The sequence below is a fragment of the Euphorbia lathyris genome, chromosome 7, assembly GCF_963576675.1.
Source record: "Euphorbia lathyris chromosome 7, ddEupLath1.1, whole genome shotgun sequence".
NCBI classification, from domain to species: Eukaryota; Viridiplantae; Streptophyta; class Magnoliopsida; order Malpighiales; family Euphorbiaceae; genus Euphorbia; species Euphorbia lathyris.
Genome location: NC_088916.1, coordinates 74667181 through 74688077, shown reverse-complemented (window position 1 = coordinate 74688077; position 20897 = coordinate 74667181). Strand labels below are relative to the sequence as shown.

Sequence of the window (20897 nt, the reverse complement as noted above, 5' to 3'; positions counted from 1 at the left end):
ACTGACCTTCCCCGCCCCCTCTGGCTCCACCCATACTTCTACCTTTGGGGAAGATACCACGTGACATGGCATGGGATCCCGGAGATAGTATACCTATTATTACACATGGTAAATTGAGCTTTAAGGCGGAGGATGAAGGGTACCTTGTGACACTTTTTGAAAAAACCAGTACTCCTAGCACATGTATGATGCAGATGAATCAAGTTGCTTACTTAGTAAAATCTGAACTTATTCTTTTGTGCTTTGTTGAAATATGTGTGTTGGGAGCTATGTTGTGTTTATTGAGAAAGAATCCACCCTATGAGGGGTCTATGAGATGTAATATTGTGCCGAAGAGTGTGAGCCTCATGGAGTATTTGGGGAAATAGAACAACATCCGGTGTGATGTACAAACAATGTGATATATTTAAGAGTTATGGGATAGTGTCCAAGTTAGTGAATAGTTGAATCTAGAAGTCCCGAGATTGTTAACTCAAGACAAGGAAGGGGTTTGTAGAAGTGTTAATGAGATCAATATGAAGTGGGTTGACAAGTGTTGCAAGGTTATTCCATTTGATGTCGGCAATGGGCGAGTAGATATTGAGCATAGCATCCGGGGTAATAACACGAGGGTTAGTGAAGTCCGGGAAGATTCAACTTAAGTCATGTTGGGGGTTTGAAGAGTGGTTAAGGGATCGCTCCAATTGGGTTTATATGTTTCACTGGGACATTCCATTTGACGTCTGCTATGAGTAGAGAAAATTGGTGGCTAATTTTCAAGCTAGTGATGTGGAGACCGAGAAGGTCCTGGGCTGGTCCGTTCGACATGTCGTGTGAAGTTGGAAGAGAATGCAAGATCTTGTGGAGGAGTGGTTTGACCAGCTTCGCCAAAGACGTCCCATTTGATGCTGGTAGGAAGTGGAAGACGAATGTCAAGGCGGAAGAGAACCGGGGCAAGTCACAAGTTGAAATATGGGATGAAGTTCGTGTGAAGAAGGTGAATCTGGAAGCTTGTGGAATGAGCTTGGTGAACTCATTTCGAACAACACCTTGGTTCGATTTGAGAGCGTTGAATCCGCTCAAGATTAAAGAGTTTCTTCTATACTAAACAAGTAACTTGAGGTCAAGTTCTTTTTCAAGAGGAAGTGTATGATACAGGCATCTAGTCGACTGGACGAGAGGAGACGAGTGGTAGAAGAATTCGGGTTAAAAGGACAACACAACAGAGCAAAGATGAAGGGTATTATCTGGAAAATATATCACACACGTCGTGTGGATGTTAAAATTCAGCATCATAGACTCATCACCAAACCCACATGCCGTGTGAGAATCCCACACCCCATGTGGATTTTCGAATTATATCCCAGACGCTGTGAGAAACTCACACGCCATGTGGACTCTTTAAAATGTCTTGCAGATCGGATTTGACCCTCACTCAATCTTTCTTTTAATTACAACTTTACCATCATTTATTTACAACTTGTGCCACTACCCTATTTACAAGCTTGTCACCCTTTACCCTTACCCCATTTTACCCATTTAATTATTTATGTAATTCGGGCTTTAGATTTTAAGATGATATAAATTCATCTCTTTCTTTGTAATTAACTTAAATTTTCATTAGTCAAAGTTATATCTTCTTTTTGAGAGCTTGTTAAGGTTTATTCCTTTAACAAGGTGGATTTCACTATTCCTATGGATTTAGTCCGTGAAACCTCGAGATTAACTCCTTCTAGTTTAGCTAGAGAAAAAATATCTTTATTAGTTTACGAGTAAAACTAACTCACTCATCATTAATTCATATCAAACTGTTGATAATTTTTCAAATCTGTATTTCTATGTAATTTTTTCATAAATTATTTAATAATAATAACATTAATAAAGATATAGGGTAAAGGCAACAGTCATATGGGCCAAAGAAGCCTATTATTGGCTTCTCCCAAACTATATTTCTGTTATCTTTTAGATAAGCGAGCCCACTTGAAACTAACACGGCAACCGATTATGGGTTCCATTGAGACACCACCAAATCAGGAGAACGGCTCGACAAACTCGATCGCCGACGGTGACCAGAAGCCTCGGTCAGCTTACGACGGGATGCCTCCACCGGCCGCTCACATGATGCTCACAGAGTCTGACTCGTTGAAGAAGAGGAAGTCTAGTAGTATTTTGCCGCTGGAAGTCGGTACTCGGGTGATGTGCCGTTGGAGGGACGGAAAATACCACCAGGTAAAGGTCATCGAGCGCCGCAGGATGAGTTTCGGCGGGCCTAATGATTACGAGTATTACGTCCATTACACAGAGTGTAAGTATTAGTCAATTTGTTGCTCACTGTGATTCATGATTTTAGGGCTAGGGTTTAATATTCAATTGCACATATGAGAGTGGACATTTTGTTATACTTCTCTTTCTTTTGTGGTTCAAAATGGACTGTAGGGAGATGAGCTACACTAGTTCCTCAAGAGTAATACTGCCTCCATTCCATTATATTTTTGGTTTTTGAGAAAATCCACATTCCATTTATTTGAGATTTTTAGACTTCAAAGTGAAATTTGTTTTTCTTTTTTCTAATACTCTGCATTTAGTCAAAGAATTCACTCAAAGAATGTAAGTGTCTTGAGGTTTAGAAAACGTATTTAATCTGTTAATTAGATTTAAGTTTGTGAGTTCAGCAATTTTGAGTCTTTCTAAAACAGTGTTAACCACTCAAATTCATCCTAAATTTAGCCACTCCTTAATCCTAGTGAAAACAACAAAAACGACAAATATAATGGAATGGATGGACTAATATTTTGAATGAGTATACGGATTTGAATATGCATAATGATTATGAATTAATAAAAGGAACTACTTGGGTAACTGCCGATACTGAGGGAAGAAAAGCAAGGCTGTATTAGCATGTGAATGTGTCTGTGAATATGTGATAGAGAGAATTTACAATGTATATTGGAAGCTTAACTTATTTTAGTTTGGGACATTGTTAGGCTTTTAATATTTATTTGTAGAAACTTCGGGACACATTCACATTTTTGCATTCTCGAGGTTCTTCCAGCATATCTGTTGTAGCATTCAGTAGTTTTCTTGAATTTGTGTTCTTTGAGATCTATCTTATATTTTAATTTTTTTGGCAGTCAATAGGAGGCTTGATGAATGGGTGAAACTTGAACAGCTGGATCTTGATTCAGTGGAGACTGTTGTTGATGAGAAGGTGGAAGACAAGGTAATTTGTTTTGTTGCTTGACATGTTAATTCTTGCTTCATTATCACAATGCATTACTATGTGAATAATAATACTTGGACAGGGAGTTTCTTTCAGACTTCTTACATCTGTCAAAGTACACTATCTTGAGGGAAAGACATGGACTTGATTGCCAAATGTATAGGCTATATAGGCTTATGTCCTAGATAAGCTAATATGAATTCTTTCCTTCTATATCTGGGTCCTTTGGTGGTGTTTGAAGTTCTCTGCAGATAATGGTATTTTCTTTTAGATCCTTTCATCTAATTTGAAGAACTTTGCAGGTAACAAGCTTGAAAATGACACGCCACCAGAAGCGTAAGATTGATGAAAGACATGTGGAGGTATGTACAAGTTTCAGATTGCTCTCAAATATTGTTTATATTTGCACCTTGTTATAGAGGTACTTTGATAGCAAATATATCTCTTATGGTGGAATTGGAAGCATGAGTTCACTTCTATAAAAGGCATAAATGAGAAATGATATCTTGAACAAGTCAGTTAGGCAAGCATTCAAGTTTTGATATAGCGATCTTTGATGTATTCTTCAGTCTCTTGTCTCATTTGCATGTGAACACTAAGTTACAGTTACTCACACTTCTATATGCTTATGCAAATATGCTTGCAGAAAAGAGCACACATAATGATCGAGTGATCATTGTAGAAATTTCTATGTGACGTTTGAGGCATGAAAAATAGAATGAGATAAACTATGGAAAAAAGAAGTAGAAGAAATATTGTAATTTTAATTGCTTATGGACCTTTTTGAATTATGTAGGGTTATAATATTGCATATTAAAACTTTGGGTATTTGATCTGACTCTGACTAGCATCTATCTGTTTTCAGGGTCATGAGGAGCTTGATGCTGCCAGCTTGCGTGAACATGAGGAATTCACAAAAGTAAAAAATATAGCAACTATTGAACTTGGGAGATATGAGATTGAGACCTGGTACTTCTCCCCCTTCCCACCAGAATACAATGATTCTGTCAAGCTGTACTTTTGTGAGTTTTGCCTCAATTTCATGAAGCGTAAAGAACAGCTCCAAAGGCATATGGTGAGTTGTGTCTCAATTTTCTTTGTCAATGCTCTTTAGTGGTCAAACTTTTTTTGCTTTCAAGATTATTAACACACCCTGTGTTAGCTAGTTCTAGATGCATAATATCATTTGTATGGTTGTGCAATCCTCGCCCTTTGAGGTAGCTTTTGAGGTGGAGTTAGGATTAAGTTTCTTAACAAAATATGATTTCTAAAGTGTGAGCAGAAACCTTTGATATCTGCATTCTAATACATTTTTTTTTAAAATCCTTTGAGGGGTGCTTGATACAGTTGTCTAACTGCCTTCTCTGAATGTTTTGTTTTATGGTACCATACTTGATTTGATGCAACTGCCTAGATTTTGATTTTCTGAATATACAGTCTGGCAGTTTTTCCTGTTTAATAACATTTTCACATAATTTTCATCTCCTTTGAGTAGATTGCTCTAATTGACCATATAACTCAAGTGTTTAGGACTGCTATGAAGGCAGGCAAAATCTGGGATTCTCTGCTTCATGTTTTTAATTTTTTTTTAATGCTTTTTTGGATCAAAATTCTCTTCATTGTTCATTGAAAATTTAATTGTTTGTAAGTGCCAATTAGAAATGTGTACACAGAGAGCTCCTCATCTTTCTTTGGCAATGGATGACCAGAAAACTAGACAACTGCCAGATTAAACTGAGATTGCTGATAAACTGATGAGTCAAGCTGAATGCTGTTCAATTTGAGTTTATGCTTGTATCCAAGTCTAATGAATGAACAAAAAAAACCTTTTATTCAACCAACTTTCTGGCTCTTGCTATAATTATTTTTCCTCATCTGTTTCTTGCAATAATTAGTTCAAGGAAAATCTTCACTATCTGCTCTTTCATCTTTTTCCTAATTGCTTTTAATACCAATGGTAGTGTATAAAGTAAGATTATTTATTTATTTAATCCGTTTACATATCTTTCTGCAGTTTCATTATTTGTGGTCAGTTAATAAATGTTATATGGGTGCTTGCTTGTTTAATTTTTCACTTTCCCCTCTAATTTCAAATCTCATTTATGCAGAGGAAGTGTGATCTGAAGCATCCACCCGGTGATGAGATTTATCGATGTGGGACATTGTCCATGTTTGAGGTAGAGGAATAAGATATTTGGAGTGATTTGCAAATTTAATTTCAAATCTCTTTTGGCACAAGTGGTATTGATAATGTGATTCAATACTTAAAACTATAAGTCCAATATTTCATATTTTTATGATTGTTGGTTTGAAATTTTGTGAACTTGATCTTTATATCCCCAAAATACTTCATAGTATCGCTGAATGAATAAAATATTTAGAAGAAGTCATTGAATAGATTATGTTTAGTGCTTAATTTTCATTACAAGTGAAGCTTTTGTGATTTAATATTTTCAGCATATATAATATCCGACGCATAAAATGTCAACTTTTACCAAACACTACCTAAATTTTTTATTTTTACTTTTCAAATTGAAGACTGTTGCTCCTCCAGTTGTCCCTTCTTTTCTGGTTTAGTTCATTTTTGTTGGTATACTTCCTGGCCCCGAAATTCATTTATTTCATCAGATGCAAAAAGATAGCGATGATAGCATTTCCAAGATGCTTGAGTATATTCTTGTTATACTTTTTTCCCCAAATTTTATTTACAATTCATCACTCCTTTGTTCGTTTTTATTGAGTAATAGAATGTTGAAATCTCTGCAGTTGGCTTTGCTTTGACGGAATGTTTTCATGTAGGTCGATGGCAAAAAGAACAAAGTTTATGGGCAGAACCTTTGTTATTTGGCAAAGCTGTTTCTTGATCACAAGACCCTGTATTATGACGTTGACCTGTTTCTATTCTATGTTTTGTGTGAATGTGATGATCGAGGATGTCACATGGTTGGATATTTTTCCAAGGTATTCAGTTCATTACCCTTATCTATGCATTAATGCAGGTTGCAACAAAGATTGGTATGATGTGAAACATTATTACAATTTGCGATAATACCATCTAGCTTTAAAACATCTTCTTAGTTTCCTGCATAATATTTTAGTGCTTCTAGTGCCCATATTATATATTGTTGTTTGATGGTGTGAATCTGCTTTTGGTTCTGGTCAATTAATTTTGCATCTTTCAAGATGGCATTCATGTAAAATTGTTTCTATATATTGATACAGGAAAAACATTCAGAGGAGTCCTATAATTTGGCTTGTATCCTCACTCTTCCTCCTTACCAAAGAAAAGGCTATGGCAAATTTTTGATTGCCTTCTGTAAGCTCTCTGCCTTGTAGTCTCTAATTTGTCTTAGCGTATCTCAATTTTCTGTCATGTTAAATCCTGTTTGTGTGATCTTGTTCCCTTTACATGTGTCTTTATGCTTTATTTTATTTTATTTTATTTTTGGACTGGTTGTTCTGGTGGAATAACGTTACCAAATGAGGAATTGATCTTTTAGTTATTGGAGAAAAGTGGATGTTAAGTTGCTCAAGTAAGAATTTTGCCAAAGTATAATAGCCAGTCATTACATATTGGTGCAAATGCTTATTTCTGAAGTCTCTGCAATTGAGTTGTTTGATAAAATTTTGAGTCGCAATGACGAGCAAATGCTGTATTGGATCATTGGATGTGTAATTACAATTTGTATCGAGAGACTGAGAGCCAGCAGAATTGGTTCTAATCTTTTGGCAATTGAATTGTTTGTTAAGATTTTAAGTTGCAATAAAAGAGCAAATTCATATAGGATGTTCTCATGGAAAATAGTATTGAGAGACAGAAAGCCAGCAAAAATCATTTTTTATCATTACATGAGAACGGGAGAAGTTCCTTGTAATTTATATATTTTGATTTTCTTTTCTTTTCTTTTTCTTTTTTCTCATGTGGAGCAGCATATGAACTTTCCAAGAAAGAAGGTAAAGTTGGAACACCTGAAAGACCACTCTCTGACTTGGGGTTATTGAGCTACAGAGGATACTGGACCCGAGTTCTTTTGGACATCTTGAAAAAGCATAAGGGAAATATTTCAATCAAGGTATATGCACAGTTTGCGTCTTTATTATGATCCGGACAAGTTTTGTTTTGTTGTTTCGATTTCTTCCATGTCCTCTCTAAGCTTGTGTTCGGTTGAGAAATCTTTGGGAATAGACACGTTCATGTAACTTGTGGTTCATAGAAGCATAGGCAAAAGTAGGCATGCTATGTTTTCCAGATGGCTTAATTTTTGCTTGTTCGATTAGACCCAGAAGTACATAAAAATTACCCGTGGACCATGGTCGTTTCTTCTGCCAATTTAACTCCCCTATGCAGCTATGCTGGAAGAGTATCCACTTGGCTCCGAAGACTATCACATGCAAACTCCCTTGTGATTTATTCTATGTTAGTGAATTTCCTTGCAGTAGCTACTACTTTCTAAATTCTGTGTTGTGCTTGAGTAAATACTTGGCTCTGAAGACTTATCACATGCAAACTCTATTGGAAAGACGTCTAATTCCATTAGGAATTGGAATTACACTGTTTAGCATGGAAATCCGGGTTAATTACACCCATGCCAAGAACCAACAAACACATTCGCCGGAGATGCCACTTGGATGACATATCATCAAAAAATAATTTTGATGGGAATAATAATTTTTTTTTCCACATGAGATTTTGATGACCTGTCATCCACGTGGCATCTCCAGTGAATTTGTTTGCTTCCCTGATAAAAGGACCATGGGTGAACCAAAGTTAAACAGTGATAGTTTTCTCATTAAGAAATTAAGATTCATGGCATTTTTGTTCTATTTCTGATAGTTCGAGGACCAAACCTTGGCAATCCTAATTCTAGTAGGAATCAGAATTTTAGTGTTTCTGTCAAATTGGAATTAATTTTATTCCGTTTTATTTTATATTTGTTTTTCTTTTCCTTCTCGGGTTAGGAGTATTTAGTGGTCACTGGCCTGTAAATTCCTTGGAGTTGTAATAGTTTCTAAGGCGTGGATTATTAATTAAAAAATTTCTGTTTGACATTTTTACTCAATTTCTCTTAAGATTGATTTAAATGAGATTTATTCTAGTGTTTGTTATTTCTTTTCGCCGGATTTTTGATCAAACTCGGGCCACACACCCACTGTACCACATGGTTCACATAGATGCAATGGCTACATGTTATTCCCACAGTTTTTTGCTTTTATGTGAGTCCTCCATTGATCACAACTCACATTTCTGCAGGAGCTGAGCGACATGACAGCAATAAAGGCTGATGATATTTTGCAAACCCTTCAGAGCCTAGAATTGATCCAATACAGGAAGGGTCAGCATGTAATTTGTGCTGATCCAAAAGTCTTAGATCGTCATCTTAAAGCTGCCGGACGTGGCGGACTTGAGGTTGACGTGAGCAAATTGATCTGGACTCCTTACAAAGAACAGGGCTGATTATGATTGTAATAATTACATGCCGGTTCGACTTAACACTCTTCCCATGTACAAATGTAGGTCTTAGGGTATTAACTAAATTAGGTGAATACATGTAAAGAGTTGTAGTATTTGCATAAAACTGAAATGCCTCTGATCCTTCTATGTAATTTGTCATATCTTCTCAGCTGGTGAGTTATTAATCATGTATTATTGTTGATTAAGTCAATTATAATCATATAAATCATGCACCTTGCTAGTGGACCTTCAATTTATTGTTCTATTCTTCTATTTATTTATAATCATAATTATATATATATATCATTTAGGATAAAGTGTAAAAAAACTCAGTTTTTTTGTTAATCCGGTACCTGAAAAGAAAATTTTGTTTAGATGAGGATTGTGATTTTTGTTTGCGACTAGAAAATGTGTGCAGTTTTTTGCTTTTCTAAATACAAGGACCTCAAAATTTAAAATGAACGTTGATAATTTTAAAATTGAAAAATTCAAAGATTTAATGATTTTTTAAACAATTAATTCTTCAACTTTTTAATTTTGAGCTCATTTAGATGTTGTTTGGTGATAGGAGAGAAAGTGAATGCTTAAAGAGAATTTAGAAAATGATGATTTTGAAAAATAATTTTTTTGTTTTATAGTAAACATGGTTCCTCGCTCAGCAGGGACGCGTAGTGCGACCGGACCGTTTTTTTTTTTTTTTTATAGTAAATGTGGTACTAAATAATTTTAATTTTTGGATTTTCCATTTGAGATCGTTAATGGTTATTTTTATAGTGACAGACTAAACGATCATTTAACAAAATGAAACTCATAGTCTTTGTTTGGATAAGTTTTTTTTTTATGTATCGGTTTAACAAAAAGTGAAAGCACATTGATGATTTTTGTTGTACTTTACCTTTTTATTTATTATGTTGTCTGTCCCAACAATTCGAATTACTCCAAGTAACTTGTGATCCAATTTTAAATCCAGTTTGTTGTCTGGTCTGATTTTGACAATATTGGTTTTCAATGGAAGGATTGATAGACAATTATGGTTCCTAAATCTGATAAGGTACAGTTAAGAACAGTTTTATCACTAACGTTAGCCGTCAATAGCAAATTTACTTCTACCGTTAGCACTTTGGGTCAATTTCGGATATTATTATAAAACATAAATGTTTATTCTTTATTCTGCATCAGTATCATATCAGGATAAAATACACTACAGTTTTTATTTTTATTTTTTTCAAATCTATTCATATATTTATGATCTGTTATAAGTAATAAAATGATGCACATGTAAAATGTCGATCACAAAATTCATAACTGAAAAGATATTTTTGATGAATTATTTTTCAAAAAACGGATAAAATTTGAAAAAGTTCGAGCTCAATCTAATATCAAACTGATGCGGACCAATGAATGGTGTCTCAAAAACTAAATATCAAAGAACCGATTTCTAGGAAAGCTAATAAATTAGAGTAAAAAAAACTACTGCAAAACTAAATATCAAAGAACCGATCCAAATCTCCAAGAAACTAATTTGATTGTTCAATTGTGATTGAAGAAACCCCTTTGAAAACAAAGTTGCAAAGATACAAATTCAATCTCTAGAGAAAAAGAGAATCCTTACAAAACAAATTAATGATTTAAATTCCGAATTATTCGAAAACACAAAAGAAACCTCTATTGAAAACTGTTATACAGAATTAACGAAAGATAAATAAGTAAATAATCGAAACATAAATTTATGTGGTTCACTAACGTTGTGTTGGCTAGTCCACGGACAGAAGGAGAATAGTATTTATTAGGAAGCAGAAAAACAGATTACATTATTAGGTTTACATAATGGGGATATTTATAATACACAATCTAACCTAATCCAACTAGGAACTCATGATCCTAATCCAACTAGGAACCCATGATCACACAATGTCCCCATGATTCCGAATCCAAGTAGAACTCCGAAACACAATACTACTCCGAATAGGAAATAGGATATACTGATTTAAGGCATTACCACAAAAACTATCAAGAAGAAAATAGTTCTTATTACAAAAACTAATCAGTCTTATTACAAACTAGAATTCTTAGTAAAAGTCCAAAGCAAACTTCCTAAATTCCAAAGTGGAATTCTATGTGAAACAAAACACAAAAACTAAAAGAAATCAAATCTCCTAAACATCTAGTTGAAACTATCAATAATGTATTTTTTATAAAAGAATTTAGAGTATAAGTGTATTTTTTATGATTTTTTTAAAAGAATAAATTCGATCGTAATTATATAGCAACATAAAATTTACTTTGTTTATAACAAAGTAATTGCACCTCTTAATGATAATATCATTAAAGTCAACAGATTCAAACTCTTGCCTATTGCCTATTATAGTAAAACCTCTATATAGGAATACACTTGGAATCGAACTATTTGTATAACAATTAGAAGATTAATAATAAATAGAGGTTATTACCAAGTTGTGACCGATTTTTTTTATAACAAAATAGAAGTAGTATTCCTATATAGAGGTTTTACTGTATTGCCATTGTTGGAGGTAGTGTGAGAAATGTCGTTGCTGCCGAAGGAGCTACTTGTTTTGGTTGCTTTTGGTCCACTTGCGGCCACGGTTGAATTAACAATGAGGTTTCGAAAAAATCGAGTGATTAGGGTTTAAAGGAAATTCCGAGATTCGTAGGATCCAAGCTATAATACCATGAAAAACTAACAAGTCTTTTATATTCAACAATTAAACAAGGAGATTACAAGAGTATTCATACACAATCTATAATTAGTATAGAGTTCTAACTAGAATAGGAAAAGATTACAACATAGAATAAGAATAAACGCGGAATAAACGAACACTAAATCGTAACGCACAAAGATTGGTAAGCCGTGTAATCCTTATCACTTTCAAATTTACATATAAAAGACATATATATATATAAGTACATTATAATTATATACCCTTGACGATGCGTTAAACCTCGATGAAATAACTATTTCCTTAAGGTAACCGTTACAATTGGCTAAGAGTTTAAACCAAATCTAACTACAAGTATCTACAAAACATTTTACAATTTTGGAGTAGTTACGGGTATCTTCCATGGCGGAAACACAGTCCGCCAATTGAATTGTCAAAAAACACATTCATATTATTAAACATAAACAATATATTAAACCAAACTTATGTTTTTGGTCAGGACACAAATATTGAAGACAATATTTGTTGAGGCAATATGCGGGGAGGGGGCAGCCATAAGTTGGAAATGATGTTACCGACATTTCTGCAATTATAAGTAGGGATTAAAGACAAAATGATGTCTGTTCTCAAACTATATACCACTTTGATGTGTTGTTTTTAAAACAGTAAACGTTGTTGTCATGTGACTGAGAGGTCACGGGTTCGAGTCTTAGGAGCGGCCTCCTGCCAAAAAATTGGCAGGAGAAGGCTTGCTCCCAGTACACCCTTGTGGTGGGACCCCTCCCCGGACCCTCGCTTAAGCGGGGACGCATAGTGCACCGGGCCGCCCTTTTTTATAGACAAGAATAATGTTTATTGTGGCAGAGGGATGAGAAAATAAATGTTATGCTAAAGGCGATTTTTGGTAGAACGCGTTTCTAATATGCATTTTCATCATCTCTTCCGTCTGACACGATAAACATAATATATACTCGCCTATAGTTTCAAAAGCATACTAAAATGGTACTATAACTATACTATATAGTTTGAGAATGGAAATCATTTTGGTCTTTTATCCGATTCTTATAGAGGAAGATACCTATAGTTCTCCGAATACCATAAACTGGTATTTTTGCCTCTCAACTAAAAAGGCAAAATTCTGCATAAATTGATGCAATAAACGATATAGAATGACCAATCAACACACAAACAGAGCCAAATCACGGCAAGACAAATTGCATTACGAACACAGTATGTACTGCCTAAACTTAACTTCTATTTTCAGATAGCCAAAACCAAAGATAACCTAGCAGAGAACTATAATCTCCTCCTTTTATAGTACCTCAATTTTCCATTAAGCTCATCTTTTTCTGATCTCCGGGTGTAGACCATCAAACCACCAACTCCATCTCCGGTTTCCAAGTTAAGACTATTACCACCATTATTCTCACTTAATTCCTGCTTTCCACTGGATTCGCCAGCTGAGCAATCTGTACTAATTTTTTCGGCGCAAGGTTCCGATTCAGAGTTCAACTGTTGACAAAAATAACAATCAGATAATGGATTAAGAATTATATATTGTATACAAGAACTAGAGAGTAAATATAAATGAATGATACCGTAATTGCGAGATCAATCGGCCCTTCAGCATGACTTGTGCTGTTTATTGTAGTACCACTGGTAGATTAAAAGAGGTTAGAACTTAGTACTAGGAAAAGATTTATAATTAAAACAACAGAAAGTGGATAAGAACATATGTATATATATAAGAACTGTTTTGTCTCTCCGGTTCAGGTCAGTTCAGTGGGGTTTTTTTCCACCGTTGTGCTTAAGGAAGTTCAATGTTTACGCTAAGTGTTTTATTCTCGAAGCCACAAGCAACCAACTGGAGCATAGACTAAATAACTGTTGAACTACTAGACCCGAAAACCAATGAACCCAAGTTACTGGACCCGATAGCTAGACTCGCAACCGATGCAGCGACCTTTGAACACACCAAAAGTTTTAAGGAGAAAATTGAAGAAAAAAATTCCAAACATGGAAACGCAAGGATTGCACTGCAGTTGAAATCCCATTGTTCAACCAAAATCCCCAATTTTTGTAAGCCCTAATGTCATTAATTTGATAACATGTTATACCCAATAGGATAAATAATTTTCATCATATATGGAAAGACTATATTACAGCTCATAACATTACTTAATATAGAGATTGAAGGATCAAACAAAAAAGAGTAGCACTCATTTAATGACCTGTTATTGATCTTACTAATTCTCCACGAACTGACTAAATCAACCAGTTTACTTGAATTTTTTAAATTACGATCTTCCCTGAGAGAGAGAGAGAGAGAGAACACATACTCTGCTTGACCTTGCTCCGAAGTTCCAGCCTGAATTTGGTTTGCTTGAAATACTTCAGAGACAGAATTAGATCCTTCATGATCCATATTATCATAACTTGCATCTGCATACTCTGCTTGACCTTGCTCCGAAGTTCCAGCCTGAATTTGGTCTACTTGAAATACTTCAGAGACAGCATTAGATCCTTCAAGATCCACATTATCATAACTTGCGTCTGCATAATTGTCGAGTCTTGGTAGTATTGCTGCAAAACATAAACATGTCCAATAGATGTTCAATAAAACAGTTGATTTATTAACCACTTCACAAGATAATTTTAAGCTCTCCTAAAAATATACCTCTTGATGGGCATGGTTCAGCAGAAGGAATTTTCATCAGTTGCTTGTGACACATGACAGTATCCTGAAAATCCAAGAACGTGTAGTCTACAATCTGTAATCTCTCGGAGTCGGTCAGTTTGGAAAAACCAAAGGAACCAGTCCATGTACTCAACACACAAGGAACAGCAGGCAAAACGAGTCTCTCAACTCCTAATTCCAAGAGCTTCTGAAGAAAACGAAATATAAAAGATATCAGTTGGGAATCTTATCCAAGAAAACAAATCAGCTAATTAGTCACATAATAGATCCTCCATAATTTTCTTGTTAAATTTAAAAACACATTCCCTATCTCTTCAACAATAGATTTCCTTTCAGAACATTGCTAATAAATTCTGCACCCTTTAGTTAGTTGATACCTTGGTTTATCGTCATGAGACGTATATACTATATACTATGTTTTTTTTGGTAGATGTATCTGCTAAACACTAAGAATCAAATTTAGCTTAAGCAATTTGAGGCCTTTTCTACTCAAGCCAACTCAAACAAAATGGTACCTTTTCCAGTACATTCATTAGTATGCGACACATTCCAAGTCGACGGTAGTGACATCTAGTACCCACGAGCGGTAATTCTGCCACCTTCTCCCCATAGACCCTTGAACAAGAAAGTAACATTTGGATATTATCACATCATTCAGCAAACACAAATGCAAAAGAAGATCAATACTCAATAGATCCTTGATTTTCAGGTTTCATTTTTGTCTACCTAATAGTAGCCACGGAAATAAACTCATCATCTTTCTGCAGGATTACTGTATAAAATCCTCCAAAATTCAGGCGCTTCAGCTCTGACCTGAAAAAGTAGAAGTAAACAGAATTAAACTTAACCCCAGTCAGCAAATGATATGCCAAAGTTTCAACTGCTAAATTGTTTCTAAGAACCCTAAGATCTCCCAAAAGATTATAGGGATCCATAATGAGTTGTTCATATATGACTAATGGGAAGTTACCCTCAAGCTTACATTTAATTGACGATTTGACACATATGTTCAAAATGCACAAATGATCAAGAGCTGGTCAAGTATCTATTAAGAAACTGACACTAATTTCACATACGATAAAGAAACATAAAATATAAGAGAAGATGAGAGAAGTTGTGAAAATTAAACAGAAAAAGAAAATACACTGGAAACAAGGTAGCACAACAAATAAAGTTCAGAACGTTACAAAAAAAAAAATTTAAATTCTTACCTTTTATTGAAAATAACATCCTTAAGAAGATCTCTCTTGGTGTGAGGGTCTTGAACAGGCTCAAAGCATTCATGCATCATGTCCACTGCAATATTGAGCTTGCTGCAGTTCTCTATCCAGGCCTCGTCACTAAGAGTATCAAGTTTATGACTGTCCGAGTGATCTGGTTTTAATAATGTCCAAGTAAGGTTGCTTGAACCCACTGGAATTGGTTTTCCTAGAAGCTCATTCAAACCCAAAAAGATCTGCAATATTTTATCATCACTATTATAATAAAATGGAGACATAGCATCCCATAGGATAATCCATGAATGAAGTATATTTCTCTGCCAATAGTCTTATCAAAACTAGTAATGAGCAAAAAAAAAAAAGGCAGAATGCAATTTTCAGCCCCTGAAATTTTGTAAATTTATTCCATTGTGTCCCTGTACTTTTAGTTTTGAATCAAGCAAATAAGTTCATATTTTTATTCAATTGGGTCCTTATAAAAGTGACCATGTAAATCAAAATAAAAGTTCATGGGATCAATTGAAGTATAAAGGGACGAATCAATACAAAAACTATCCATGTGTAATTACCTCTTTGCACTTTTTGGTACAAAACCAATTTCCTCTTGGAATATTTTTCAAGCAAGTAATTCCTCTATTCCTGATGCACCAAATATGACCTGTACCAAATAGACAGAAGGCATGTAAAAGACAATTCAAACATTCAGTGAAGTAAATTAGTTATTACAAGATAGACCAAAAGCATATTAAGTACACCAACATTTTCGCTCGCATTGAGTACAGTTCAGAACAGCATCATCTTCGATAGAAAATTCAGTGTCTCTTTTCAATTTATTATGGCCACAAATTTTACAACAGCATGATGGGCAGAACCAGTCTCCTTCTGGAACATCCTATAGAAATTCAAAAGGATAATTAATGTAGAAGGAAAGTAAGTTCTCAAACATTATATATCAAACATACAAATCATAAATTTGAAGACCAAATATATGACTTACTACCAAACCAAGGCAACTTTTGTGGAATGATGAAGGACACTGATCACATAATAAAAGTTCCCCGCCATAGTGACAAACTGAACATATACTATCATTTTCACCTTGATGCAGACTGCCGTTTAAATTTCCAAGAGGTTCTTCCACAAATTTTCCCATCTCTTTGTGTATAATTTTCTTTTGGCAATCTAACAAAGAGCTTCCATCTTCCAAACATATGCTGGCAGCCGGTTTGTGGCATTTGCCACTGACATGAAATTTAAAGCCACTAAGAGTATACACCGTGCAACAGCAATTGCACTTGATTCCCTCTCGAGTTATACGACCTCCAGCAGTTGAATGGGTCCCGCTTCTGCTATAGAAATGTACTTTTGCTCTTGGTAAGACAATATTATTGTCTATCAACCAAGACAGGACTGTTAGAGGCTTCTGATGCGAGGGATTAGGAACAGCAACCTGCTTCACTCTTTTGCTTGTTCGAAGAACACGTTCTCCATTCTTTTGTAGTTCAATCAAACATCTGGTTTTCCTTTTTCTACTCAACTTTGCAAGGGAGTACTGAGTCTCTGAAATGTCCTTTTGTTTATGTAAAGAAGATGAAAGAAGTAACCTTTCCTTTCTTTTCCAGTGGATTTTTTTAATTCCACCAACTTTTGATTTCTGAAGTGCAAAAGGATTTCTGAACTTCAATATTAAAGAAGAAGGAATTTTCTGACAGGCTGCATCTGCCTGAACCTTACTTACTGCTTTCCCCTCCCGATGTCTACAAGCAGAAGCAGAACTTCCACTAGAATCTCTGCAGGCCAATCGAAGTGAAGCATAAACTTTCCCTTCTGGTGAAATATAGCGCAATTCACGCTTGCCACTACGGAGAGTTACCCGCTTAAATTGCCATCCCAGAGCTGAAAGGTGCTTTCTTGCTCTCAATGACATTTCCTGAAAATCTTCTCCTTTATTACTGCTGCTCCGCATCTTCTTATATGTGTACCAGTCCACAGCTGCTTCTGGGCAGTATTCAGGTTCAACCAAAATTATATCAGAATGAGAAGAAACCACAGAAACCTGATTCTCTGATAGCTCCTCAGAAAGAGGGGATGGCGAATCACCAGGGCTACTTAATGGACCTCCATTCTCATCTTGGGTGATCGAAGAATTTTTTTCTGTATGTTCACTCAAAATCAAACAGACTTGGCGAAGAGAATAGTACACTTTCCCATCAGGAGAAGTGTAACGTAATCTAGTCCGTTCTTGTTTTGAGTACTCGATTTTCCAATGTAGATGTAAAAGATGTTGTCTAACATCAATGACAGAAACTTCATCCTTCTTACCTCTCTGTAAATACTTAATAATGGCATCGGGGCAAAATTCAGCTGCAGGAACCATATCCGAGCCAGCAGGTAGCCAACTATTTTTCTTGCAATTCGAAGTCTTGTACTCTCCACTTATATTATTGCCACCTGAACTAGAAAAAACTCCCTCCTTGGCTGAAGAATAAGTATCATATTTCACCACTGATAAATCCTGAGGCAAAACGCTTACTGCTTGTTGATGGACGGATACATCTGATTGACATTGCTGCACATTAACATTAATCAAATTAGCAGACTCGTCCGAGCCTTTTAACTCCGGGATGCGTACTAGATCTGAAAGACGACCCTCAACATATTTAAGTTTATCACGTAATGTCTCACGCACCAAAATGCTCCACAATTGTTTATCAGAAGAAGTCCAGTCACCAAGTTTCTGAATTTTGTCTTTCTGTCTTAAATCTAACCAAAATTCCTTTGGTTTAATATGAAACCAATTCTCATCTTCAAGCTCCTCAAGCAATTCCAGGAAAAACCATGTCCCACGATTCTTCCAATTCCCAGTGGCCTCATTCCAGTCCTGACTAATCCTCATATTAGTAATTGGAGTCTTGATTTCATCGGTCAAATCCGGAAAAAACACATTTCTCATCTCTAAACCATCTTCATGGTCAAAAACCACACCTTCCCACCAACCATCATTATAATAAACATCCACACACAGTCCGTAATAGATATCCCAATTTACGATGTTAACCAGAGGCGGAAATGGCCTAATGCGCCCACGAAGATTACAGACTTCATTCTCATTAACCAGCAAAGTTTCTATAAAATAATCGGATTCGTCGTCAACAAGCATGTGATCATATTTAACCACATATTTGATTTCGGAGTCAAGAAATTCAGTTTCGATTAGAGCTCCACTATGCCACGAGCCATGTAATCCTTCTTCTAAGCTCCTTACCTGCATTACTTTGAAACTTTAGCACCAAAAAAACATCAAAACTTAAACTTAAGCAATTTATCATTTTGACTCCTGTAACTGAATTTAAAACACTTGGCTCACATACTTCAATTTCTTCTTATCCGTAAACTTTAACATTTAACATAAAATTTGTTACTTGACAAAAGTACTAATTTTTTTATAGAAAAAAAAAGTACTGTGTTACACGCATGGCCAAGATATTTATATAATGTGTAAAAATACCAAATGAATAGAAAAATTAAAATACATGGACAAATGTACCAAAATAGAAGTATAAACACCATAATGATAAATTATCCCCAATTAAAGCCTAATTCTAATTTTAACAAACAGCCATATTATGAACTCATGAAACAAATTAACAATTATATCAAAACAAGTTAAGGCACCATTTGCATTTGCATGCCAAACAGAGTATATGAAACGAAGAAGAAGAAGAACCACAATTTAGTTGCTGAAATTAAAATCTGAAACTGGAATTCAAATTCAAATTAACGAATAAAATGTACTAATTATGGTCAAATATTAGCTTTATCCCCAAAGATCAAACAGCTTAGTTGTAATCCTTAAAAATAGTCTTATTATGAACTTATAAAACAAATGATACAGCATTACAGAGTATATGAAAAGATGAACAGTAAGAACTACAATGCCGCTACGGAAACTAAAACGATCAAAACGATAAATATCACTAAAAAGTGTTCAAATAAGCATGAAAATCAAAGAAAAAATACCTCAACTCTATCATCTTTACATAATCTTTTTCGTCGAGGAAGAGAGCTGCAACCTAATGCCATTGAAGCAACAAGTGAGAAATCGGAGTGTTCGAAGGAAATCAAAACGGCATTTGGGGTTTAGCTTTTTCTTTGTTGATGGAATTTGGGGTTTAAGTTAAGAGTTTGCCTTACAGCCAAATTCCAAAACGTTCTACCCAAGTAAAACACGCGTAATGACTGAAATACCCCTCTTTAGCATATTATGTTTACTAAAATACCCTGCTTCTTTACTAAAATAGCAATTATACCTTTTTTCTGTTTATTTAATATATTTATATAAAAAATAAAACAAGAGAGGTTTTGCATGTTTGACACTTGTGCACTCTCTTTTTTTTTGAATTTGAAAGAAACGTGTGCAGTCTTATATTTATAAATCCTTATTTTTTTCTTAATAAAACAAAGGAAAATTTATATAGAAATTCATTTTAAATTATGTTAAATGATTTTTTAAATTATATTAAACTAATAATATAATCAGATTAAAGTTTATAATTAAGAATTTAGGATGTATTTAGTAAGGTTTAGAATTTATTAATTTAGATCTATATTTTTTACTTAGAATATAAAATTATAATTTATAAAAAATAATGACATATTGAAAATTAATTGTGATAAAATGACTTAATTGTAATTTTATAATTATAATTTTATATTCATGTAAAAATTTCTAAAACAAACTTAAACGAAATAACGTGTGCCAACCCACTCTTTTAGTTTTTTTAATAGAAAATAAGTTTTATTAAATGGAATTAACATACGAGTAATATAAAATAAAATCTGGAGGAACACTACTCCACTCTACAAGTTCTGACAAAGAATGAGAAAACCTAGCTAAATGAGTCACTCCATTCGTAGAACGACTTATAGATCTTCTATAGAGATACGAAGTATCATTGATACTGGAAATGCCATTGATACTGGAAATAAGAAATGTCGTTGATATTGGAAATAATACTTTTATAATCTTCTATAATTGAACCATAAGAAGAACGAAAGTATGCTTGATGAATATGCCCTGCCACTGACAGCGCATCTGACTTCATCTCTACACCATCCACATCCATGAGTTTGATCCACCTAAAAGCCTCTCGAATACCAATAACTTCATCTTCCCTAGCCGAAAAGTTTCTAGCAATATGAGAAAGAAAAATAATATCTGGTTTGTAATTTTGGACAAGATCCATTAAAATGCCAACTGCTCGTGGATTGCGCAGTCCACGACAGTTCTAGACTAATAGACTCAGGATGATGGTGAGTCTTTCCAGTAGAGCCCACTTGAAACTTGTTTTTTGGATCCACCATTAAACTATATTTAAAACATCTTCTTTCCTTCTATGTTTTACTTCTATAGCCACAATATCTTCTCCAAACTCCTGTTATGACCTATGATTTATGTCTCCTTCATAATCAACTCTCATATTAATTATTCAATTACTGTCGCTATTAGTCTTACGATTAATACCACTAAATATGAGAGTTTGTTCAACCGTTTTGGTTGTATCCATAGTAACTCATCCATGAATCATGCTTCCATCGTAATTAACTACCCTATTAATTATTCTATTAATGTTGCCATTAGTCTCACGAT

General features: G+C 34.6%; 2 protein-coding genes across 2 annotated transcripts; one reads left to right on the top strand and one right to left on the bottom strand.

Moving 5' to 3' along the window:
• Positions 1 to 1941: 1941 nt before the first annotated feature.
• LOC136235912 (histone acetyltransferase of the MYST family 2-like) lies at positions 1942 to 8904 on the top strand. The gene is made up of 9 exons (XM_066025998.1): positions 1942 to 2284; positions 3111 to 3199; positions 3502 to 3561; positions 4065 to 4274; positions 5308 to 5376; positions 5999 to 6160; positions 6422 to 6515; positions 7130 to 7272; positions 8451 to 8904. The coding sequence occupies exons 1-9, from the start codon at positions 1984 to 1986 to the stop codon at positions 8652 to 8654; spliced, it is 1332 nt and encodes a 443-aa protein (XP_065882070.1). The 5' UTR covers positions 1942 to 1983; the 3' UTR covers positions 8655 to 8904.
• A 2481-nt stretch (positions 8905 to 11385) lies between these two features.
• LOC136201167 (increased DNA methylation 1-like) lies at positions 11386 to 19430 on the bottom strand. The gene is made up of 11 exons (XM_065991757.1): positions 19268 to 19430; positions 16245 to 18512; positions 16007 to 16139; positions 15817 to 15905; positions 15239 to 15483; positions 14754 to 14840; positions 14543 to 14642; positions 14007 to 14214; positions 13669 to 13912; positions 12928 to 12985; positions 11386 to 12841 (listed from the first exon to the last, which is right to left on the bottom strand). Exons 1-11 carry the CDS (start codon positions 19328 to 19330, stop codon positions 12626 to 12628), a joined length of 3711 nt encoding a protein of 1236 aa, XP_065847829.1. The 5' UTR covers positions 19331 to 19430; the 3' UTR covers positions 11386 to 12625.
• Positions 19431 to 20897: the final 1467 nt, after the last annotated feature.

What these genes read in the sequence shown, in the direction of transcription:
- LOC136201167 (XM_065991757.1), bottom strand. Translation starts at nt 19,330, where the DNA reads ATGGCATTAGGTTGCAGCTCTCTTCCTCGACGAAAAAGATTATGTAAA. An exon ending in TGAACCATGCCCATCAAGAG is followed by an intron (nt 13,913 to 14,006) that starts GTATATTTTTAG and finishes TATGTTTTGCAG; the next exon opens with CAATACTACCAAGACTCGAC. An exon ending in TCGGAGCAAGGTCAAGCAGA is followed by an intron (nt 12,986 to 13,668) that starts GTATGTGTTCTC and finishes TTAATCTACCAG; the next exon opens with TGGTACTACAATAAACAGCA.
- LOC136235912 (XM_066025998.1), top strand. Translation starts at nt 1,984, where the DNA reads ATGGGTTCCATTGAGACACCACCAAATCAGGAGAACGGCTCGACAAAC. An exon ending in ATGAGAAGGTGGAAGACAAG is followed by an intron (nt 3,200 to 3,501) that starts GTAATTTGTTTT and finishes AGAACTTTGCAG; the next exon opens with GTAACAAGCTTGAAAATGAC. An exon ending in AACAGCTCCAAAGGCATATG is followed by an intron (nt 4,275 to 5,307) that starts GTGAGTTGTGTC and finishes TCATTTATGCAG; the next exon opens with AGGAAGTGTGATCTGAAGCA.